The sequence below is a fragment of the Chamaea fasciata genome, unplaced genomic scaffold (genome assembly GCF_029207755.1).
Source record: "Chamaea fasciata isolate MVZ Bird 193981 ecotype frontalis unplaced genomic scaffold, bChaFas1.0.hap1 SCAF_1, whole genome shotgun sequence".
Lineage (NCBI taxonomy): Eukaryota > Metazoa > Chordata > Aves > Passeriformes > Sylviidae > Chamaea > Chamaea fasciata.
In genome coordinates this window covers 109,412,173-109,437,751 of record NW_027094086.1, presented here as the reverse complement: position 1 = coordinate 109,437,751, position 25,579 = coordinate 109,412,173, and the positions used below count along the sequence as shown (strand labels likewise).

The 25,579-nt window shown below is 44.5% G+C and overlaps 1 protein-coding gene across 5 annotated transcripts in view; it reads left to right on the top strand.

Moving 5' to 3' along the window:
• TMEM108 (transmembrane protein 108) overlaps window positions 1-24,165 on the top strand; it is a 162,973-nt gene extending 138,808 nt beyond the window's left edge. For 4 of the 5 annotated variants that reach the window (XM_066178536.1, XM_066178798.1, XM_066178711.1 and 1 more), the window contains 3 exons: window positions 12,762-13,874; window positions 22,272-22,426; window positions 23,814-24,165. In XM_066178536.1, the coding sequence (XP_066034633.1) occupies window positions 12,762-13,874; window positions 22,272-22,426; window positions 23,814-23,936 (1,391 nt within the window). In that variant the 3' untranslated portion in view covers window positions 23,937-24,165. The remainder of the gene's footprint in view (window positions 1-12,761; window positions 13,875-22,271; window positions 22,427-23,813) is intronic. The other variant, XM_066178882.1, reaches the window with a different exon arrangement.
• Window positions 24,166-25,579: the final 1,414 nt, after the last annotated feature.

The following is a 25,579-nucleotide window of genomic DNA, read 5'->3' as shown; positions in this document are numbered from 1 at the left end:
CCAAACAGAATTACATCCTGAGCCTGCACTTTACTGTGAGAGTGATTTTGCTGTTCGGGTACAATGACAGCTGAGAATGCTTAAAAAGAGAGAGAGGGGGAAAATGTAATAAGGCAAAAGTGTGACAAGACACTTATGTCAGTATTATCATTGCGTTTCATGGGAATGTAACATCTGACTGCCACACAGCTCTTCCAGCATCTGTCTGGTGAGGACTCAGAGTGATGTTTAATTGTAGTTCATTCAAAGTGCTTGAACAGAAAGTTCTTTGTTTGTCAACAACTCCACTGCGCCCTAGTTTCAAGATTATGTTTTGCATATTAATAAATTAAGTCCAGACCATGGAAAGCCTGGAAAAGAGCAGTGTAGGCAGTAAAAACATGTTATTATCTATTTCGAAGATGAATTTGTCTTTCCAAACGCACCTCTGGGTATGTTTGCACTTGCACTGTTTCTAAGGAAACAACTCACAGCTGTGTTGGAAGTTTGTTGCCAATGTGCCAGCAAATCTGAAACCCTCTCTGAGGCCCAAGCAGTCACACATATTAAGGGCAGTGCAGTGAAGTCAGGTGCTACCACTGAGGCAGGCACTGACACTACCAGAAATCGAATGCCCCTGTTCCACGGCTGGCATTTCTGCCTTTCCACCAGAAAAAAAATATCAATAGCCTTCAAGATCTGTGCAGGTGGGTCACAGGGCAGAGGCACATCTCCCTGCAAAACACTAGGACAAGCACCTCAGGACTTGGCTCCTGCAGTGCTTTCTCAGCATGGGACACCCATGTACTGTAAAGGCAGAGGTTTCTGAGCACTTGGTGCTCTCAGTAGCCACCCAAGGTTGCTGCACAGCTTTGCACAACCACCGTGCTCTTGGAGGGGAGATGGTGCAGGGGAGAGAGAGGAGAGCAGCTGCCCTCTATTTTGCCTTCTGATGCCAGCTCCCAGATTTTCAGCTATCTGCAGTAGCTGAAAAATAAGCACTGTGCTTTGGGAACTGTTATAGCCTGTCTGAAATGAAATGAGGCTCCCAGTATAGTTTCTGGAGGGGGAAGGAGAGAGATAAGATGTCCACGTCATATCACCAACAACATAACTGGTATTAACGAAACAGAAGTCAAGGATGAATGAGCATGGAGGCTGAGCTAACTTTCACATCAAGAGAAGATCCCCAAAGGGCTGTGTGCTGACAGGGCAACATGGAAAAGCTGGTACACTTAATCTCTTCACAAGGGCTGTTCTGTGAATAATCAGGAGTTGTTAGGGTTGTCAGTCCAATTTCCTTCCAAAATAAAATTAAGTGTGGAGGTGATGACATTTCAGAAGTGGGTAAAGTAAATTCTTTCCTGAATATAAATAGAGGCAGGTTTAACCAGAAAGGAGAGACAAATAAAATATCTTACCGGTAAAGTACTGTGTGAACAATCCTGCAATAGGGTGCCTGCACATTATTATTGTCATAATTCCAAACAGTTATTGTGTGTTGATGGTGTCAAGTGCCAGCCCATCAAGTGTAAGGCAGGATGACTTTAGTCCACTCTGAACACTTAAATCATTGAATGTAAATGATGCTTCAGCCACACAATATATTCCTGTGAAAAGACAAGACCAACACATGTTCAAAATTGCATTCCAAAGCAGCACACATATAGTTGGTAGTGGATCTTTTATTTCTTTTTAATGCAAATGGGGATGTAAAAAAGAGGCCATCCACACAGAAAGGTGAAACATTTTACTTTGTTGTGTAACTGCATTCATGCTGAATTGCAAATATGAATTGCAGAAGTGAATGAACTGCAGAGTTGATAGAGCAGATTTTTATAAAGTGAGATCCTTTTCCTAACTTAACATGTATTTTCATCTAAATTACTCATCCCCTGGCTAATCACATACTCGGTGTCACCGTGTCATCTCATCCTTCTGTTCCTTGTGTATGATATTGCATATATCCACCTCTTGAATCAAATTCAGAAGCAATAACACTGAGTGAAATACAAGCAGTGGAGTCCTGCTCTCATTAGCAGAAATTATATCCAGCTCCTACTGTGACCCTACTTAAAAGTACATATGATTTACTACACCAACTTGAACCATCATTCCTTCCAGACCAATACCCAGCTACAGAGCATGGCAAAAAATCCATACCTGTGCAATCTTGCAATTCACCTAATGGAGCAAAACCCCCATTCTTCATCTCTGCAGCCAGCAGCTGATATTTTCAAAAATGGAATTTCATCTTCCCCTTTTATCTTTGTATGTCCCAATGCAATATGCACCTCTGACATTCTGGAGTTCAAGGCTTGCACCTCTGGTTTTTTTGCTGTTCTGGGGCTTTGCTGGCCCTCTCCAGCTATAAGCAGAGCTCCTTGGAGAGTAGCTCAAAGAGCATCCGTGTGGCTCAGTGTGCATGGACCATGATGTGTTCCAGACTATTCTGAAATCAGCTTTAGCCAAGGCCAGGTTCAGTTCAAGACTGCAAAGAGGCAGTACATTTTTTTTTTTTCCAGAAAATGAAGGAAAGTTGTCTCTAGTATGTAGGAAGGAAGAACAGAAATGAAAAGTAAGAGCTCACTTCTTTCCCTAGCAATCTTACATCCACTCCAGAGGCCTTGCTAGCCTGTATAATCCAGCAGATATTAAAATCAGATAATAAAAGCAGCACGTTACAGCCTTTCTGGCTGATTTATGTGCAACCTTACATCCTTGTGCTGTTCTCACAGGAGAAAATCTGGACATGGAAACTTTCACTCCCTATTATATCCCAAGTCCATCTTGGGAATAATTTCCATTTACATCTGACCCTTTGTATCCGCAAATCAGTCCCCAGTCCCCCATACCAGAAATACTGACTCCCTTGATCATGACCTGGTTTTCTTTTCACTTCCTCAGATGATAAACTGGGACTGTAAATAATTTGCACAATTCTCCCCTGTCCCCTGCCCATTTTCTCACTGAGGCAGTGCCCCTTTTCCTTCAACTGGAAATGATCAAAAAATCAGAATAAACCTTTCCTGCAGGTAAATATAGTAATTACTTTCTAATTGTGTCTTATCTGCTTATATAACAAATCAGTGCAAGCTCCTCATTACCAGCTCTCATTGGAGATCAAGCACAAGGATAACCAGGCACTTGGAAGTAATAATGTGTTTGAAGGGGGCATAAGTAATAAATCATCCAAATTACTTTCAGTGAACAGATGAAATGACAGAAATACCTTCAGGGTTTACAGAAGTTAGTCAGCCTGTGCATAACTACAGCATACCTCCTGGCTGCAATATCAGTGTTTCTGTGCCTGCAGCTGGAGAATTTAAGCACAGCTTTTGCAAGTAGAGGAAAAGAAGCTCTGCACTGTCGAAGCAGAAGGATCCACAAGTGGGGTGCCCTGCTCCCCCTCACCACTTGTCATACAGTGTGTTACAATATTTGAAATCAGCCATGGATCAGTAGTTAGTGGGAAAGATAAACATAGGGTGGATAGAGGATAGATAAGACAGGGTCTCTTCCTTTAAATGTTTCCATTGAAATGACTGTGCTGTAATGAAAGAGTATCCTGAGTCCAGAATAAGCATCCTTGATTGATAGGTAAGTCAGTGTAAATTACTTAGAGCTGGAGGCTTAGTCCTGAAGAAATTAGGTTTGGAAAAGACATATCATCTGGTGCTAGAATCATATGCCTTGAACTTGGTTGCCTCCAACAGGAAGTGGAAGGATTTTGAAAGGAATGCAGCAGGCCCAAGAGCTGTGTGTTTTTTGGGAAAAGGTTTATGCATGAAGAAGTGGCTCCTACTTCCTCATGCTACCCACCACTTTCCAGTTCAGCAGGCACCAGACATCTTGCCTTGCAGGGGCCAGGAGCAGCTGATCTGTAGTGTGCTGTTTCTTTGAGAGGCAGCAGCTCCAGTTTCAGCTGAATTAGTGTTTGCCCACTTACCCTCTAATATGTGAAAGAAAAATGCTTCCCCATGGAAAAGCTGTCAGGCCCTGTTCTAGTCCACTCTTTATGCCAGTGTAGTGTTGCTCTATAGAGCTTGTTGTTCACTTGGTGTTCTGTGAAAACTGATTCTGAATGTCCAAAGCAGTGGGATTTCATCTCCCAGAAAGTATCACAACACAGGGACTGCATTTTGCCTTTTCAAACATCACTTTTATTTATCCCTTTTATGGTTTGCTTTATGATGATGCAATCTAAATAGGTAGAGGGATACGAGGCGAGATTCCTCTCACCTAGTTTTCATCACCTGAAGGATGGACATCAAGTTACAACTTGATGTCAGGTTAAAACATCATCCTCAGTGTGACCTCTTTTCCGAATGCAGGAGGGGTGCCTCTCTGAGGTACTAGTCAGACTCTGGATGGAGTGAATTGCCTGCCAGAGCCACAGCTACCTTCGACCAAGCATGTAACTTTTATATATGTGAAGATACTCACTGTTTGGGGAACTTTTAGAAATCTTTTTAGGATGGCTTTGAATCCTCCTTTCCCCTTTCTTATCAGTGCTTGGGAAATGGACACCCTGGCTTGAGTTAGCATCAGTGACACCAACTACATCCTCTCTTTGGCAAGATCCTATTTTAAGCTTTTCATCAGAGGCCACAGCTATTTGTGTCATTGTCAAAACTCTTCAAAAGGTCCAGTGACATTGATGGTAGGTCTCTTAGAAGCCAAAGGTTCTGCAGTAACACAAATAGGATCAGCAGCACTAAGTGCAGGTGAAAGAAAAGCCAGCTGCACATCCTTTCTGTCTCCCTTGGCAACAGCATCCTGCCAACAAAAACTGCTGCCAAGTCAAGGCTGGAAAGGAAGGGATGTGCATTTGCAAAGCTGGGGCTGGACAAGCTTTGTGTGAGGGGGGAGCTGTCAGAGCAAGGAACGCTCATGTGCTTTTTAAATTATTTTTGGTTTGTTCCATGTGTTTTTGGACAAGGGAATGCACAGAGCCTCTGTCCTTATGAAGAGTTTTCATCTGAAATTCCAAACGACAGTCTTTGCAGTTTTGGGCCATATGTTTCCATCCATGACAGCATGCAGGGAAGAAATCTGTGGTGAATTACTACTTACAGATGTGGCAAATCCTCCAGTAAAGGTTAAAATACGTGGCATGGTTCTCTTGTTACACCAGCTGCAGCTTCGTGCTAAATCATTGTTTCAGCAGCAAGCTCTTAATCAGCCCCGAGTTCTAGAAACTGCTAAACAGGCTGATATTTTTAAGGACCTTTTTTTTTAAAAAAAAAATAATGCACTAAATACCTTTATTTAGAAAAACCTTCAGACTGGAAACAGTAAGGGCAAAAAGTGAACTGCAAATGGCAGGGAGACAAGGAGCATCATCCCAAAAGCACAGAAATGCAAAGCAGACCTAAGATTATTATTCATACTCTGTTTGTCCGCATCCTCCATGAAGTTATCATGCCTGTGAAGACAGAGTTTGTGTAACTGTGGGTGAAATATGCTTGTGATATATGCACCTGCTTACTTTCCTGATAGGGACTTTTGTCCCCAAAAATCAGCATTGGTGTCACTGTCAGAGTCCCCATAGCTGCTATTACTGCCAGATCTCAAACCTATTGTCACCGTATTACTTCTTACAGATTTGGCCACAGCGTCAAAAAAGAAGTCTGGTGGCAACATACCTATTTCCAAGGCCTGAAAAAAATTAGGATGTTCTTGCTTGGTATGGTAAGAGAGAAGAAAGAACCGACATTTCTCTGTAGAAAAATATTAGTAATTTATTTTGTGAGGAGCCCATGTAACAAACTGCTTGGGCTATTGCAGCACCCTTGGATGCAACAGGAACTCTGAATCAAAAACTCTCAAGAAGCCCCCAATTTGTTGCTCTCTTGACATTTTCTTGTCCCTTTCGAGGGATTGGTATTTTACTGCCCAGGACACATTTCTGTGCTCTCCAGGCAGCATGTTCTTCCAGACACCCAGCTGTGCCAAAGAGACAGAGAGAAACTAAAAAAAAAAAATAAAAAAATAGAAGAAATGGAAGAAGGGAGGCAGGATTATGACTTCAATAATCACAGAATCTGTGGTCTTCTCTATGGTTCAAGTTGAAATTGCCCATTCACCACTGAGGAATGAAGAAAGAAAATACAGAGTGTGCATTTTGATGCCAGGGAAGGAGAAGGAAGACAGGGTGATCACTCTTTCATTCCCTATATTTTCCTCTGACAGGAATATTAATATCATTAGAGATAATTGAATAAGTGGAAAGTCTGGTGGAGGTGCAGAAGCAGGAGGCAGGTCTGTAAAATCTATCCACACACAAAAAGCTAAGCACTGCTCTGGAGAGAGGGCACTTTGCCTTGAAATAGGGACTGAACAGCCTCACAAGGGCATGCAGCTGGGGTGCTTGTTGCTGTTTTGTTCCCGGAAAACGAGAACTGCCAGCAATCCTCTGGCATCTGAATAGACTCGTGTCAGACAAACTGTATCTGGACTTGATGGGAAACCAAGCTGGAATACCAAGCAGCCCTTCGATCTGCTGGCAGAGAGGGGGACTGGCTCAGTAAGTAATCCTGCCTTGCAGTTGCAAAGGTACTCCATAAAGGAGTGAGCCCTCTCGCTGCACAGCCCGGCAAGACACGCCTGCCTGGGCTGTCTCTGTCCTCATTCCTTCAAACCAGTTCCAACAATAACAGCAACTCCTGCGTGCAACTGCCTCATTAGAGAGATGTATTTTTCCTTTTTCCACTGAGGGATGAAGTTTCCAGATCCTTGTGATGTGAGCAGGTGAGGATGTCTGCTGACAAGTCCAAATGATATTTTCAGGTAAGTGCTTACCTTGAACGAGCAGCTAGAGTCAGGCTCTTTCTTTTTATTACTCTCCTCTCAGTAATTACTGTTGCCCTGATTGTCAGTAAGCCTTTTCACAAGCTTGAACAGCTCCAATATCTGTACATATTTAGCTGAGTAGAGGATCTAAATAATTTTTAAAGCACCTATCCCTATAGTATCTGTGAGTCTCTAGTGCAGTGTGAGAACAAATTGGGAACTGCTTGCTCTGTGGCTACACGACACTGTTCTTTTTGTATCACCCATTGTTTAACTCTCTGGAGGGCCAGAAATTAATTTTGATTCACAGGCTCACTCTCTCAAAGTCTGTGGTGTAAGTGCATTTTAAAGCAGTAATAGTGGTCTGCAATGTTTTTGTATCTTTAAAGGACCATGACTTCTCGCCACATGAAAACCGTAACTGCTGTTACTGCTGTTGCACAGGGAGTGTCAGCAAGAGCTGCTTAATTTGTGTTTGTACATGTGATTTCCAGAGCTTCTGCTGATGCTGTTTAATGTTACCGTAAATAGAGCTGTTACTCTGTGTGTCTCATTCCCTGCATTTTACCAAATGCTTGTTTGCTGAAGTTCAGGTTGATCACTTGTCTAATACCAGGGAAAACAGACAATAACTTGTAAGTTAATATCTGGGACTTCTGGCATGACAGATAGACTTTCAGAAAAGAGAAATTTTCTATGCAGAGTAACCTACTTTTTCTTCCTTCAGTTCTGCAACCAATCATGGAGATTAAATTTGCTTAACTCTTTGTTTGTACAAAGGCTGCTTTATTGTGAGTGAAAATCGTATTGCTTAGACAGACTACAAAGAAGTGACCGTAAGGGAAGTAATAACACACACTTTGTACACAGTTTCCACCTATTGAAAGATTCATTTTGCTCCCTGAAACATTTTAGGTTTGTTGAGAGACACATAAGAAGTTATTAGTGTCGAGAAGAAAGCTTTTGTTACAACAATAATGTTGTTGTTGCTTTGAAGAGGTTTTGCCCAATCTTCTCTCTCTATTAGTAAGTCAAGACAGGAGCACGGAGAGGCTTCAGCATCCCACACTGTGGCCGGGTGCACCCAAGCCCTGGGTCTGTAGATAATGGGTCCTTTGTAGGACAGCTCCCATTGCTCTCCTTGCCCACGGCAGTCTGAAATAATGAGTCCAGCAGTAGGTCTGAACAAAAAGCTCTTCCTGACTTCCTAGAGCAAAAATGTTTGCCAAGTACTGCTCAGGCTGGCTCTGTTTGTCTTGCTGCAAGGTCCGAGGTAGCAGAGGCCAGAAGGGGTCAAACACCAGACTGAGCTCTTTGTGCATGTTCATTTGCTGTAGAAAATGTAAATGTGCAGCTCAAAAGTTTCCACTGTATCTCTGGCAATTAGGACTTGATCCAAAGCTCGCTAAAGTCATTGGGAACCTTTCCACAGGCTTTAGAACAGGAGTTACGTAAGTTTGTGCTGTTTAAAGGGGGTGCCCCAGGGAGGCTGAACGCATGAGCTGACTCGACAGCCACATGCCTGCTCTGCCATGTCATGCAAAAAGGCTGATCTCGAAGTGCCCATGAAGTGTCCCGTACAGCACCAGGCAGCATTAACTCCTGAGTGGAACCTTTTAATGCTGTCCTGCACCAGGACACTGGCTCCTAGTGGAGCCTCTCAAAGTCCAGAGATAAAACAAAGAACATAAGCTGCTGAGGCCTGAATTGTTTATTTTTTCTGTTAAGGAGGGACACAGTTCTGCCACTTGTGTGTGAATAAAAGGGTCACAAGGAAGTCTCCAAGTGGTAGAACCCTAAGGATTTCGTAGTCTAGGAAAGCGAAGTACTCCTAACCCCAGACTTTTCTGAGACTCACTGAAGACATAAACCAGAGTCTTTTAAAACATTGGTGTAAAGGAACTACTTCATTTCCTTCACACATACAGCTACACACACCATTTCTGGGCTCCTCATGTGAGTGTACAGTGGGAAGAAGCACTGCAGGGAGGTCCTGTTGAGATTTGAACCATTGCATCATGTTGTCAGGAAGGAGTTTTTATGGCTAAATGCACATCAGCACCCTCTGTGTACATTCTGCTGTCACTCTGCTGTGTTTCATCCTTGAGTTAATTCATTTTGTACTTAATATGCCCTTCCTGGTGCACTGTGGTCTATGCAAGACCACAGTTCACACCACAGAGATGTCAGGTCAATCAGCCTTCTTATTAGGGTTGAATGGATTTAATGTAGCCATAAAATTAGGTTCCAAATGCGTGAATTTGACACATAGCATTTAAAAGACAAACCAGTTTGACCTGTTCTGACCCTGAGTTCCTGTACCTTAGAAACAGCCCCTTATGAAAAAACTTAATGGTGTGAGCTGACCTTTGAAATTATTATTATTTGCTATAATGTGTTTGCATCAGTCTATATTACTATTATGCCCCCAGATCGTAAGGACTGGCAGTCCTTACTCCAAAGGGCTCATGCTCTGAGTAAAATCAGCTCTAAGAGTCTTAGGCAGCCAAAAATGAAGGATTTTGGCAAAGACTGCAGGACTGCATTTTGGATTAAACAAGAGCATTTGCTGTCTCACCTGGGATATCGAAATTCAGCCAGGAGAACTTGATAGCGACCAGAAGGCTTCCCTTCAGTGGTAGTGGAATTGAAGGTAAGCTGAGGCACAGGGGAACAACTGGCATTGTACCCACCACAGTGCTTCAGTTAGTACGGGTGCATTTGTGATGCACAGACAGAGGGAAGAGAAGGAAAGAACGTCAGAGGTGCTGAATAAGTCCATTTCTGTGACAAGTGCCTCCTGCGCCTTAGTACAGAAATTTAGAATATCATTTTCCTAGGCTTAAGCCAAAGTTGCCAATAAGGGCAGTCCAGTATCAGGGAATTCAGTAGGAGCCCCACTTTGTAAGACTTTGCATATCCTCAGTGATAGAAAAGTACTTGGGAGCTCTGGGCAATCAAGTCACTGCAAATCCAGACAGCATGCTTGGGTGATGATGCAGAGCATCTAAAAATACCAATTCCAGCTTTACTTTTGCTTTCCAGCAAATTAATTCCACTTAAAAGAGCCAACAAAACCCACTGAAGTCCTTATCATCAGCTGTTTCTCTCTAAATATACAGCACTGGCTATTTTTACAATGATCTGCTAAGCTGAATATTTTTCCAGTAGTTAGGGGCACAGATTAGCTCTGGTGGTTACTGAAGGAATTACTGTGGTAGATCCAACCAGCAGAAAAAATGCCCTAAAAAGCTGTAGCTTATAGGGCCACAGGGGCACTGCAGCCTCAGCACAGAGGCTGTTAAAGAAAGAGTGGCAGATGAGCAAAACCTGACTGCCACAACCTGAGATGGCCAAATGTCATGGGAGTTACTGTTTATTGTCAGATAAATCACTTCTGATGTAGTATTTCCTATAAATATTTATTCATACCTTACAAGCCACCTAAAGGTAGGAGCTAAATGCATCTGGTTTCCCATGCCTGATGTGCGGTGACCCGCTACCACAACAGACTGCCCCAGAGAGACTATGAATCTTTATAGGAGTAAGCCTCAGATTTATCAGCATTTCAAGAAGTGGAGATGGATGTTAGGTGGGTTTTCAGCAAAAGATCAGGGTTTCTAACCCCAGGGCACAATATGCAGAAAAGCTGACAACTTCATTATTCCTTCAGGAATATCCTGCAGAAAAACAGTTGTCCAATAGTGATGGGTTGGGTTTTTTTGTGTGTGTGTGAGGTGTGAGAGAAGGTAGTTACACAAAGAACATCCAAAAACTTTAATAGGCATTACAATCGTTATAATCTAGTATCTCATAATATCTGCCAACGCACTTTATCTTGTGTGCTCAGAACAGCAGGCTCTAAGTTTCCTGGAACATTATTTCCACACACCAAATCCAACATAAATCGTCATCCTTTCCTCTTTGAATTTGTTCCGTGGCAGCAACTTGTCTTGGCATGAAATATTAGCCATATGGACACTAGAATATCTGCTTTGACCTTGACCTCAGAATAAGTGCTGCCAAAAATGTGAGGATAACTCCTGCCTTTTATTTCCAAGAGTGATGCTCCATGGGCACAGCCCAATCTGCTCTTCTGGTTGCATCTCAGTGTACAGAATTCATGGGTTTTATTTTGAATAGGTGTTCTGCTATGAGCATATTGTCTGTGGCTGGCTAGGAACTGGGAAGCAGTATCCCAGATGATGGTTTATTTGGCAGAGATATCTATTCCAGAAATTAAAAAAAAAAAAGAGAGCTAATTTTAGCATCAGGCAGTGGAAAGTGCAGTACTTGTAATTGGCTCTCATGATGTTGTTTAGTCAGTGTTTTCATCTTCTGGATACTCTTCCAAGTAACAGGAGGCTGCTGGGGGCAAGATGAGCTGAATTTTTTTGGTTGCAGAGCTCTCCGCTTCTCTGGTTCAGAAATGATGAGTAGTGATCAAAGCAGATCATTTAGCTGGGTAAGAGGAGCAGATACTGCTCCTTTGGTGAGTTTTTGTTACATTTACTACAATGATCATGAATGGCTGTGAACGATACTAAGGACTCAGAATAAACACATTTCATCAAATTTGCATTTGCCCAACATGAAACAGAATCAGGGCAGCAGACACCTAATCAGAGATCTCCTTTCATTTTCCTGAGTCCCTGTCTTCCTTTGGCCCATAAGAGACATTCCCAAATAGCGTAGAATGAATGGCATAACAACGCTCATGGAGAAAGCTGGCCAAGTAGGAAAGGTAGAGCAGGGGGCAGGAAGGCACTCCACAGTCCTGGCTGGAAGTTGATCATCACCCAGTTTGGAGTCCTGCAGTTTTGACGAACTCCTCTCCCTGATTTGTTAAGACTGTGACAACATTTTTCACCTTGACGCTGCCGGTTGAAACCCACACTAGCACAGTGCGAATGGTGCCATCTGATGATGTTCAGTGGACTGTGCAAAATGGATTTCTTCCATGTGCTTCCTAGTAGGCAGAGAGCCACATTACACTCGACAGCTTCAACATATGGAAATGGTGACATGTGATTGATGTGGTCCCGGCAGGTCACGCTTACTCACGGAGTATTAGCCCTGCATCCTGGGGAGGCTTATGCTACTGCAGCTGCCCACGTCCATTATCTGAACTAGGAATAAATGAAAGAGCTGATGTTCCCAGAGGTGTGAATCTGGCACCTCGTGAAATTATGTGCAGCGCTGAGGGAGGTCGGAGGCAAAATTCACACAATCCAACCCCACAGCACATGTGAGCACAGAAGAGGTTACAAGCAAACTTTGGTTATGGGTGCAAAGGGCAGTTGTGTTAGCTCACAATAATCACAATGTTTTTCAAAATGGCTGGGATAGCTGTGTTTTCTTGTTAATTTTTGACATTTGGAGTGACTAGATTTTCCTAAGTCACTAAGTAAAGCACAGCATGTACAACCCAGGTAGCACTCTCATCAGACATCCCTTCTTGACCTAATTTTCAGCAAGGCCTAAGCACCTGCTCTTTCAAAAAACAGATTGCTTAATGGCAGCCAAGACTGGAGGCAGCCAAATTTAGGATTTTGTGGCCAAAGTAGTGAGCAGACTAAGGTTTCCCATAATGATATGGACATTCATCTGGATACCTCCTGGCCTCAATGAAAATGAGAACATCTGTTGTTTCTGCCCCTGAAATGTAGTCTGCTTTTTTAGCTTCTCCTGGGAAATCACCTGCCTATGGGATTTGAAAGCTTCACGAGTCAATACTGCAAGCTCCTCTCTCTCTTTGCCACAGAAATTCCCTGTAATCTTGCTCATCGGTCTTATGGCCATGGGGTCACCACAGCTCCTGCAGGTTTCTTTCTCTTCCTCCTTTCACAGAGAAGCAAACAAAGTTGGATGCTAAGTCTTCTGTAGAACATGGAAGGTATTCCTTCCTGCCAGACACACAAACCGTGCTGTCCCTATCCACTGGTTCCTCCCCAGTATCTCACCCTCTTCTTGTGTTTTTTCCTCAGGTGTTCTACTGATCTTGGCACTGACAGAAGAGCTGGTGTTTTCTGTTCAGGTACTGTCTCCCACTGTCTCCTCCTCTCAGGGCTTCCCGATGAACACTACAACTATCACAGCCATGGGAACAACACCTCACCACAAAGACCACCACACGGCAGAGCCCCTTCCCACGTCTGCTCAAGCCATGTCCCACCCCATCAGCCTGGTGGAGAAAGCCCCTTCCACTGGGCAAGAGCAAGAGAGTGGCCCTCGCATCGGCGAAAAGGAAACTTACCACTTACACAACCAGAGTGCTTTGTACTCAGGACAGTCTCGCCCCAAGGGGAAAATATTCCAGGTTTTCAAAGGCAACTTCTCAGAGTCGTCAGAGCCTTACCTAAAGACGACCCTGCACTCTCCTTTCCCTACCCTGAGGAGCCCTTTCACAGACCACCCGTTTCAGTCCCAGACCACAGCATCCAGCGATCCAAATGGAATGGGGCTGGCAAGAACTACACATTCAGACGCTTCTCCCCACCGCAACACCTCGGGAAGCCTTAGGGGAGCAGAGCGAGGGGATGGAACCGAGGTAGTAGTGCAGGAGGCAGATTTTGCCACCACAACTGCTGGACCATCAACTGATCCTGAAGCAGTGTCGGTGCCTTTTAAACCCACCCGCTATGGTGTGTGGGATATGCTGAGCAAAAACAACTCTTGGGTAACCTTGAATCTCAGTACAAATGTCCCTCTGTTTGCTGGTTCTGGATCTGCTACAGCAGCAGCTGGTCACTCAGTTCAGACCAGTTTTGATGTCAGCATCTCGTCCTCGGCAGTGGGAGACCCTGAGGGACTCACTCCAACGCAGCATGGCACGGTGACCAACGCCACGTCACCAGGCAGTGCTCTCTCCTCAGTGCCTGCCACCAGGTTGTCCAGCTCCACTTCCACAGCTGGCTCCACCGCCACTGGGAACTTCCTGAATAGACTGGTTCCTGCCGGGACCTGGAAACCAGGTGTGCAGGGAAACATCTCCCATGTCACCGAGGGGGACAAACCCCAGCACAGAGCAACGATTTGTCTCAGCAAGATGGACATTGCGTGGATCATTCTGGCCATCAGCGTCCCTATATCCTCATGTTGTAAGTTAATTGCCACTTTATTTTGGTTTCTCTTTCCTTAAGATTCAGATTTCGGCCCACAGTCCGAGGACTAGCTGGAGACCTAACACGGGCAGGCCAGCTTGGGATGGATGAGATGCTCAGGCATCACATTCACTGACCAAAGTGTTTAACTTCAAAATGCAGGCCTAAAATGTTACAGTCTAAGCATACTTGCTGTATTGCTATTAAAAATCTTATGGGGTCACTCTCCATTTGAGGGTGTAACACTAGCCTGAACAACTCTAGAATGTGAAGCAGCTTTACTCCAAGGTGTTAAAGACGGTGATCAAAAACTTCATCAAAGACAGTGATTTTTTTTTAATCTAGGAACTAGTATTTGCTGCCCTGAAATTGGATTTAAAAATCCCACTGTTAACCCAAAGGAGTAATAACATCTGTAATGACTAATAATTAAGGAAACACCAGTTTTCCAGTGCAATAAAATATTCCATTGCAGGCAGTGCATGAACTATCCGATTTAAAAATCTGATAACCAAAGAGCTGGTTTCCTCCATTTCAATTCCAATTTACAGTTGCCAAGGGAAGAGAAAGTTGGAAACCTTGGCCTTCAGACACCTGGAGTCAGCCACCTGCAGGATCAGGGCAGGTTGAGTTTCCAGGGCTGACTCGGGGTCCTGTTGTTTGACTTAGTTACAAAAAACACATGAGAAATTATCAGCAAGGTTGTGAGCGCTTGCCAGGATGTCCCGTGCCTAGCTGTGTTGTATCAGCTTGGTGGGACATCTTCTGTGGGGTCTCACTGTCATAGGGTGCGATTATTCTGATCTGTCTGAAGTGAAACAAAACCAAACATTTCCCAGCCTTTGCTGCCCAAGGAAACATGAAGGGATAGCAGCCAACAACACTGAGTATTAATGCTCTTATTTACAGCCATGAGCTGTACTGAGGACAAGGCTAGATGAGCTGCCTGAGCCAGTCTCACACGTAGCTTGCTCTGGCCAAAAAGGACAGTGCTGCTCTCTCCTGCTCTTTCTGAGGTGCAGGCACCTGATCCTGCCCCTCTCCTTCTGCCTGGGCCTGACTTGTCACCTCCCTGAGACACTTCCAGATTGTTAAACTGGCCAAAAGGTATTCACTTTACTCTTTGGTACTTTCTGTCCACCCAGTGAGCTGAATCAACTCCCCACAGAGTCAGATGAGCATGAGACCCAGAAAGGATGAGGCTGCAGGAATGCAGACCTGGAGGGGGGACCATACTAATCCTCTCAGCAGCTGCAAATTATTGGATTGGGTCAGCATATTTGTTAGATTCACAGCTCTGGGACTGTCAATTCTGCTATTGCCAATGTGGTTAAAACCACAAGCGAGAACAAAGCTTAAGGCTAAAAGACGGGCAATCAAAGAGAAACCAAAGCAGAATTTGCATATGCATTTCTGTGCAAGATGGAGAAGAGAAATTGGGATTTAGCAAGCAGGAGGTCAGAAGCAGTGATGATTTGATGAACTATGCCTTGTCTGTCCATCAATAGAACTAGAGGATCAAATAAATTCTTCCAGGAATTACATTTTGGGCCCATATCCAGAAAGAAATCTGAGCTGGATAGAAAGCATCTAAATACAAAATAAGAAGTGTAAAGCCATACAACACAAGCATGGGAAGCATAGCCACTGGGTAAACTGAGTGCCATATATGAGGTAAATAATAATAACAGTAACAATAACAATAGTAATAATGAGAAGTCTGATAGCAGGAGTGCTAAGCCACTATTCATTAAATAGAGGTGTTAGCACTTTTCTTCTTTCCATTTGTGCTATAAGGGTATGTGTTCATGTGACTCTGCCTGTGCTGGTTCTTGTATTCATAAGCTACATTTTTTTAAAACATCAAACGCTATTTTGAAACTTATCTGTATCAGCTCGAATACAACTGAGTGTTTAAACGATTCAAGTACTTAAGGTCCTGCTTCCAAGACCAGATTCCTGACGATGGTCTTCATTGGGACTCTCCTTTTAAAACCCGGCGATCCTCGGATGTATTTCAGAGTTGAAACGAACGGCAGGCAGGCATTTTAATTACATTTTTGGGGCGTGATCTGGCTTTAGGGCCTAGGAAACTGATGTCATCCCGACGTTTCGCTGTTTACAGCGGGATGCACACCGGAGGGACACTATTGTGTGTGTTCGGTGCGCGCTGCGGGCTGTCCGAAGGGGACTGTCGCCACCTCCCGGGCACAAGCGCTGCAGCGGGGGACAGGCGGCTCGCCCTGGCATAGGCTCCTCTCCTCTGGCCTAGAGCGGGCTGGCGCCGGGAGAAGGACGAAGAGCAGATATTTGGGGTTCATTTCATCTTCAAACAAGGAAGAAGTTTTCCGTGAGAGGCTTTATTGTTGTGGGCACGGATTGAGAAAAAAAATACTGTCGTGTTCCTGCCTTGGGATGCTGAAAGGCTGTAGAGACACAATCCCATGCTCGTAAATATCTGAGCTGCCTTAGGAGGCATCAAGCCACAGAGGAAGTCACTGAGGACCCCTGTCATGGGGGGTTACAACTGAGGGCTGGTGGCTCTGTGCTCAGGCTGGCACCTTCAGGACCAGGCAGAGAGACAGCCTCAAGGCAGGGAAGTTAGCCATGCACCCTGGAAAGACATGGAAAGAGGTGAGGAGAGGCAACCAGAGCCTGTGCATGAGGCTGCAGAGCTGCAGGAATCCAATTAACTCAGCTCCCTTGTCCTGCTAATGAGGGGTGCCCCTGAGCCGAGCCAGCTCGCTGACCTCCGGGCTGTTTTTCCAGAGCCTTTGCAGAGCTGTGCAGTGGCCAGCGCATCTCTGCTCTGCCAGGAGCACTTGTGTCTTTTCATATAATCTCTCCTCTGTGCAAGGAGTCACAAGGAGGCTGGAAAAGATTTTTTTGGAGGGAGCTTGTGCTACCCAGAAATCCTGGGAAGGGAAAGCACACCATGATACGGGAAAGATATCTCTGTCCCTCCCTGATCCCTACATGCTGCTTCCTGTCACACCTTCTAGTGACAGGCACCTGTTAAATGAAAACCTGTGGGCTTTTGAGCTTCTATAGCAGGGGAAGTGATTTGCTAGAGAGCAACCACAGGAGCTTTTGGCTCCTCATCCCCGCTGGAAGAAGTGCTTGGGATGCTGCACTTCTCCTCACAGAGGACAGACCCTGCTGGGGTTTCCTTGCTGGCCCATCCCTGCCGTGGGGATTTGCACCAAACAGCAGGAAGCAGCAGAGTGTTTGTTCAGCATCACTGTGCCCTGACATCTGAGCCCCACTGAGAACTGGCAGGTCCCAATACGGTGGCACTGCTCAGGGGCTGTAGCATAAGCATGAAGATCTGTGCCTCAGGAACTCGCCTGCTTAAAGAAGAGCTGGAATTCACCCTCCCACCTTTACAATCCATACTTCTTTACAGATGCACAGATTTCTGAAATCCCTGAAACTGCTAGCCAGAAGAGTAATGCTTTGACTAGGAATGCACACACCATGTCTGCTGTGTGAACCTAAGGAAATCATTTCACCTTTTGGCAGCTCAGTATCATGGTATAAATATGAGGGTAATGTTGTTAGTGCCAGGGGAGGGCTTCGAAAATGAAGGATTCTGTATTATTCCCTTCCCAGAATAGCAAAATCATATATAACAGTGATGTCATTATTTTCTTCATGTCACTCAGTTTGAGTTGGTTTTGCAGTGTCCTTCAGGCAGCCTTGAACATTTTTCTGCATGTGCTGTTGTACATGTGTAGGTGCCTCTCTCTGCAATGCAGAACAAGACACAATATGAGCTCATTTTAAAACCCACCATTCCAGTCCTTGGGCTCCTAGCCCTTGCGTCACTGTGACTACAGACCGACACAATGAAATGTGGAAGAACAGGAACTTGCAGATCATATGCACAGAAGTCAATTCTTCCAGTCAGTTCTGCTGACACGGGAGAACATGAGAGGAAGGCTGAGCTTTTGAACACCCGCATCAGCACAACTCAAAGAATATGTGAAGAATTGCCTTGGGCCTAACCTCACTTAACCCATGCTGCATGCACTGGAATGCTTTCCAAAATTACCTCACTCACCTTCTCCATCACAAAACCTATGCTTGCTTCCCTGTCTGAAGCAAGAGGGATACCAAGCCCTGAGCCTAGTCAGCAGGTGTGAACTGAGGCTGAGCTGGAGTGACTCCTGCCTCCAGATGTAAGCAGCTATAGTCAATAACCAAATCCGTCCTGATACCTTTAGCACAGCTAAGTATGTGCTGGTACATATAGGAAACCAGGGAAATTGAAAGAAATATGGAAAAAGCACTTTTGGTCATTGAGGGAAGGGTTCTTTAAACTTAGTTTATGTTGTGAAGTGCAGGTGTAGGGAGAAGTAAATGAAGATCCTTCACCCTGAATATTGTATGACTTTTTAGTGCGTACAATTTCAGGTCTGTTGACACCGTGTTCTGTGTGGGAGCTGGAAAGTGGGGGAAGGGAGTATGCAGCTGTGTAAGACTGGTAAAATATTTTAGTGAGTTGAAGAGAAAGAATGCCAGAGAACTGTAGGGAATTGTCATGATCTCATTACACTACATTAATGAAGCTGGTATTGAATGTGGTATATTATCATAGTGGGTTATATTAAAAAAAAAAAAACAAACAAAACAAAACAAAACAAAACAAAAAAACACCAGAAGATTAGAAAAGAGTCATGGAATGATTTAGGAGTGGAGAAATGCAACATAATTCCACTTGTGCCATGATGTAGCATAAAAAGTGGCTGAAGCCTACATATATTGGAGAGATTTCTGACAGCATAGTGGAAGTTTTTACTAAAAAAGGCAAAAGAACATGGAGGAAGTGACAGTTGAAGGTGAAGGTATTTACACAAGAGTAATGTAAACGTGTCCCCACAATTGAAGTTAAACATTGAAACAAAATTTTTGGGAACGGGATTGATATCTGGTCACTTTGTATCCACTTTGTAAATAAAGCTGAGTATTTTCCTTGAGATGTGCCATAAGATCTTAAATACAGATTATGTTAAAGGTAACAGGTGAAGGTCTCCTGGTGTGCAGGTGCTGTGTGGGTGACAGTAGGTGATGGACATGTTCCTACCAGCCCAGAAACTTGTAAATATGTGAGAATCTTGTTTCTCCCATTTGTGTGATGTTTTATATCCTGTTTCATAGGTAGGGGGACAGATAATGCAGGTGTAACTTGCCCTATGGCCAAAGAATGTCCAGTGTCAGAGCCTGAGCTCATCAGCCTCTCAGTCCCTGAACATGTGAAAAGATATGGGTTAGAAATGCTTCCAAAATCTCTGAACGTCCAGAGACCCCTAATATTTCCTAACATGTGTCACAGTCTCTGTACAAGGGATTTCAGGCTGACACAGGGACAGCACTGACATGTCCTTCTCATGGCACTCGCTATTGACTTGAACATGGAGCAAGCAAAGGGAAGTTAGGTGAGCTTTTCTAACTCACAGAAAGCAACCAGAGGATTGCTTGGAAACCAGGGAGGAGTTAACCACATAATATACCAGGATAGATAAGCAGGGTGTTGCAGCTACTAGTTCTCTCTTCAGCACTGTTGTTGTCATTACTGCCGTTGGTGCCTTCCAAACCATCTTTGCTCTCTGTGTATTTCGTCCACTTAATATGGCCTCCCTGGCCATCAGAGTTGTCTGTCTGGAAGAGTTTTTCTGTAGTATATGTAATTCGAGATATGGGAACAATAGAATATCTAGGAATATTGATAAAGCTGTACCCTGGTCCCAGTGTTGTTCTGGAAGTGGGACGTCCTATGTTGGTTACATTAATTGCACTAAAATAGGCCCCAAATATGGCATGTTATGTGGTAGGTGTGGCACTTAATGCCATAGTTTAGTGGTGGATCTGGCAGTGTTAAGTTAATGGTTGGACTCAACATTCCTAAAGGTCTTTTCCAACCTAAACGATTCTATGATTCTGTGAAAAGGGAAGTTAATATAAGATGAAGAGGGAATAGCCCCATTCCAGCCTTGCTGTTCTCACTCACCCTCTTAAATGAGGTCTCCTCTGCTTTAAATTGGGGCAGTTTAGGTAGACATCCTTCTGCTAAAATACATAATTTGTGGAAACTCAGGAACCCATTTTACTTGCTCTTCCATCCATTTTCTTGTATCTGCACCATGGTTGGAGGCCAAGAGTGTAATTAAGAGAGGGAGAATTACTGCTGTATGTATCTCTACACATGGCAAGGCTGTTTCCTGCTTGAAGAAGCTGAGATCTCTCTCAACTCAGTGTCACCAGCTTTCCAGCCCCTAAACCCCAAATCCAATACTTCTCTGTCAGCAGCTACAGTATTTTTTAAGCTGTAAAACTTCAGGCTTTCAAAAAACTATTTGCACAGAGTTGCCTTTACTGGAGCTCTCATCCTCAGGCACCTTCAGAAATGCTCTGTGCCTTAGGGATGGATCACTTGTTGCTGGAGTACTGAAAAGCTCCAAGGACTGTTGGCTCTCACCAGCAGTGATGAAGACTAAATGCAAGCCCTGCATCACTTTCTAATTTTCCCGAGCCTGCAGGCTGGACTGGGACACGGAGAGGGCAGCAGCCAAAGTAGGGATAAAAGGTGCAGCCCTTCAGGAGCAAGGCATTTCCAAGGCAAGGAGAGCCGTTCTGGGGGGACCATGAGGTGCAGCTGCAGGATTCAGACTATTGGGCTGTCAGCAAATGAAGTTGTTAGTGACAGAAATGCCTGAACTGAAACAGATTGACTTTTTTTAAATCCTTAGTCATTTATTCTCTTTTTTAAAATAGAGCTCTAGCCTTGCACTTTTGTGTTGCTATTTTTTTGTGGTGGATGGAATGAGAAATTAGACCCACGGCACATAGGTAGCTGCAATGTTTGTCAAAACATACATAGCAGCAGTGATCTCTCTGCAGTCTTTTCTTTCCTCTGAGTTTTCATTCTACTACATAATTTTACCTGTAGCTGAGGAAATAGTATATTTTTCTGCTTCATGAGTATTTTCTCTCTTCTCTACCGTGAGGGATTTAGAAATGATAGAGGGAATTTACAGCAGGCCAGTTCCTATTTCACAGGTACAAATCAAAGCAAGTACACATGCAGCTACGTGTCTGTATAAATCAGGTAGATTACAAACACAACTTGGTCAATGAATTCCACAGGTGTAAGGGAAGCAGACTGGGCTCACACATTACGGCTCTGAGCAAACCTTTGCACACACCCCAGCTTCTGCCTGAGTGAGGGCCGGTGGGAGCAGTAAGTCTGTTGCTGTGGGTTTGCCTGTCTCTCGTAAAGTTGCCGAGATTACCCATCTGAATTGCAACAGAGATGAATAAATTGAAAGCAATTTCAGAAAATAACACTCAGCCAGCTTTGTGTTCAGCAGCCTGCTGGGAGAGAATTACCTGGGTATTTCTGGAGCCCGGGGGTGCCTGTGGCCCTGAGACCAGACAGACTCCTGAACATCAGGAGTTTCACTTGCTGGTCACTTTGCCTTGCCTAACTGCTCTACTTTAAGATCAGGTATTTCGGATTGTAAAAGCTTAAGTGTGCTTTGCAGGTGAGAAAAAAACCCCAAACCACTCTCAGATATTACCCAATGCCCAGGCAAGTGTGGGTGAACAGGTTACCCTTATCAGTAGATCCCACATCCCATGGCTGATGGAGACAGGCAGGAAAACCCCAGCTCTGGCATTAACACTATCCTGGAAGTGTAAGGTATGTGAGACTGGTGCCACAGGGGATCTCCATGCCACCTTACCCCTGTCTCATCCTACTCAAGAACCCATCTGTTCCCCTGGCTGGTTGCTGATGTGTTGGAACATGGTCACAAAACAAAATCCAAGTTACGAATGGCAGGCAACAGAGGCAGGGATCGGTGGTCCTTCAGGACAGAAGCTTTTGGCATTGAAGACACGCAACTGTGGCATTTATGAGTTTGCTGTTTGAGCTAGGACAGGTATCTCTCACTGCCCACTTGCTGATGTGCTCATCACTGCAGCCTCTGAACACACCAGATGCAGAAAAGATCCCCACAGAAGCATCTTAGTCCCTGAGGAATGCCCTCTCTCCTAGAAGATCTGTAAATCCCTGCTTAGGTATTAAAATGCCATGAGTTACAACAAATGGCATTTTGCTATCAAGCATAATCAGGCAGCCACATCTTGAAGATTATACACTCACATCAAAAGGAAAGTAAAAACTGCATATTCTGCCAAGCCCAAAGCCTCATATTCTTGGCCCAGATCGTGACATAATTGTGTAGGGTTTGTTAGCAGAGAGCTAGGACTGACTGAGACTGAAGCAGGTCACCAGCCCTCTTCTTAAGTAATATAAAGTACAAATCCATAGTACTGATGAGTCCTTATTGAAAGGAAATAACCAGATTTTTGACATGTTTCTATTGACAGCAGTTCTGCTGACAGTCTGCTGCATGAGAAGGAAGAAGAAGACATCTAACCCAGAGAACAACCTGAGCTACTGGAATAATGCTATTACCATGGACTACTTCAACAGGCATGCTGTAGAGTTACCAAGAGAGATCCAGTCGCTGGAGACTTCAGAGGTACCTTGCTTGCAGAACTGGTTTCTGAAAACTGTAACTGAAGCCATGCTGAGAGGAGGAGAGGGGAAGTCATATAAATAAAGCCTTGAAATCCCTACACATGTTCAGGGGAACAGCTTTTAGGGAAGGACTCACTCCTGCACATGTATTAGATGGCATAAACGTGTCAGCAAAACTGGACTGCCATCCTATTCCCAGCCACTGCAGATGTGTTCCATATTGCTGCATGGTGATGGGTGTTAACCACCTCTGGGTGGATTTGTTCCTGGGTTTCTCTTCTTTGTGAGCCTACAGCCAATGTCAAGCCATGCAATGCTTAAGGAGAGCCCTTTGGACTGGCTCATTACTGACAGTCAGTCTACTGTGAGTGTGCCACACAGCATAAAAAAGGAGGCTGGTGGGAGTTAATAATGTAAAGAAAATTTGTAAATTTATGTCTCAGGAGCTGCCTGTAACTTCTCAAACGCCAGTTCAGGGAATGAGTGATCCCACTATAAAAGTAATCGGAACAGCAGTATGTGGGGGTGTGTGGTGGTGGTGTACACTCATCAGCCTTTACTTAAGGGATCTGACTGGTTCAGTGGGATTGTTCACACATGGGCAGGTGATCCTACTGATAGAAATCTATTCCCTGGCCTCAGAGTCAGAGAATAATTCAGTTTAGTTCAAAGGTATTTAAAAGCTGGAAACAGTGGAGTCTGAGTTTATGCTAAAGTGATTTTCAGATCAGCTAGCTGACTAGCTCATGTGACTAAATTAAAAAAAAAAAATTATAAAGGAACCTCTGAGATGTGATTAGACAAACAGTCACAGTCACTTCATTAACCCTACTTTGCTGGCAATCACGTTGCTCAACCTAAGGCAGGACCTGGTCTAGCTTGCCCAGAATCAGGTATCAGGCCTATTCACATACAGGATGATCTTCAAAAGCTGACTCATTTAAACCTGATCAGAACATGACTGAACTGGGGCATGCTCAGGTGGCTTGGACCCCTATATGTAGCTTTCTAACCTTTAAAGAGAAGTCAAAAATGCATCTTTGAGGAGTCAAGCCCAGCTGAGAGACAGGAAACACTTGCAATGAATCAATAAAGTGAAAAAAAAAAAAACCACAAGAAATGTGAAAGCTCCAAAGGGGTTTGAAGCTTGGTGCAGCTGACTTCTGGGTCCCCAGGCTGAGAGAGAATCAGCAGACCCTCAGAGGAACTTTTCACTCACAACTCCTCCTGCCTGACAAAGGGAGAAACCAGCTCACCAAACCTGGCTTTCCAGAGCCGCAGCCCACAACATTAAGGCACCTTTGGGGGATTGGGAGGAGTGCCCTGTGTGCTCGTGGAGGATGAAGGGTGTGAAGTGCTCAATCTGCTTCTCTGTTTTTCCCCACTAGGACCATCTGTCCGAGCCGCGCTCCCCGGCCAACGGCGACTACCGCGACAGTGGGATGGTCCTGGTGAACCCCTTCTGTCAGGAAACGCTGTTCGTGGGACACGAGCAAGTCTCTGAAATATGACCCCGCAGCTGCCCCCCCCCCCCCACTGCAGTTTCATCTCTACTGTCTCCAAATTATAAATAAATATATATATATATTATAAATATAACCTTTGTGTAACCCTGAATTACAAGAAATGTTTTCAGCTTTTCTTTTGTCCCTCAGAATTGTCAGCCCCTTTTTTATAAGTGTGGTAAAACTTTACAGAACAAACTGTGGCTTTATAAAATAAAGGTATTTCTAAGCAAAACACCTGTCAGGCGGACTGTTTGCTTTGCTCTTATTTACAAACTGCTACTAAATACACATGGCCTGGAAAAATACTGAGTAAGGCTGCGCTTGATGCAGGCAGCATGTGGTGGGTACAGCATCCTGCATCCTACGTGATACCACTCAGCTGAGCATAAGCATTTCTGCTCAGTGACTGTCCCTTCTCCTACTTCAGAATGACTTCAGTCACTCCTTTCCTTCAGGCTGCTAAGCTAGAATGCAAACCAGACAGGGCCAGCTCAGTTTCCAGAAGCAGTCTGTACAGCTCCTGTGCCAGTTTTGTATCTTTTCTGTGACTCCAGTACTGCCTGAGCACCAACTGGAATGAGCCGTTTACTATCCCACTTCCAGTCTGAGTTCCAAAACTCTTCTATATGAGCAAGGACAAGAATGGCCCTTTTTTCCTGCATAAGTGTTTTAACCACACTACACATTGGACTCACAGCTGCCACACTTCAGCCCAATAAGCCTAGAATTATTTCCTGAAGATCAAACAGCCTTAAAAGAAGGCATATGGAGTGCTCCTTTCAAAGGAACGGGAAATTCCTTTGAGTTTATCAAAAATCTTGCAATCTGGTGACTAGGGACTGACACCAATTGAATGCTGTGGCTTTGACCACATTTCCACTTCCCCACTGTTTTACTTATCTTGTGCGTTTCAACTGCTGGTGCCACTGAATCAAGTTTCCTCATACTCTCTTCTCCTCTCTGGGACTTTCCCCCTTAGGAAGGAAAATGCAGCATTTCAGAGCAAAATGGCAATTCTGTCCTACGCTGTTAAGTGCTAGATTGCAGACTGTAAAAGTGTTAGGGGAAGAGTAAGGGTGAATGAGGCTTAAATGATGGATTAAAACCAGGTTGCTGCAAGGTGAGACTAATACAGAACACGGAATGACTTGGCCCAAATCGATGCTCTCTCTTTGAGTAACCCAGAACTGTTACTGTGGGACCAATTCTCAGTTTTGCCTCTCAGATTGCTTTTTTTATCATTCAAGCCTCTGTCCTATGAAGTCTTGTCTTCCTTCTCCCCACCTCTGGCCACCAGTTCTGCTAGACAATTTTCTGCTTTCACTCCTCAGCTCATCAGGAGCAGGCTGTGAGAGGCAATCTAGCCCCTGCTCCAGCTGGCTGCTCACTGCCACCAGCTGCTCAGGTTTAGTGCTTGGCTGCATGAAAGGGAAGTTTGAGTAGGACAGGGTTAGTGTAGCATCATTAACCATATGTCTTGTTTAAGGTGAGCCACAGCTGGTACTAGAAAAAAGACAAGCAGTCGCACATCTGGTCCAGCTGTTCCCACTTGCCAACAGTGTCCCAGTGGCTGCTGTTGGTCAGAGCAACATGACAACCTTACTAAATGATGGCTAGACCCAGACTTGGCTCAGGGGGCCGCAGAG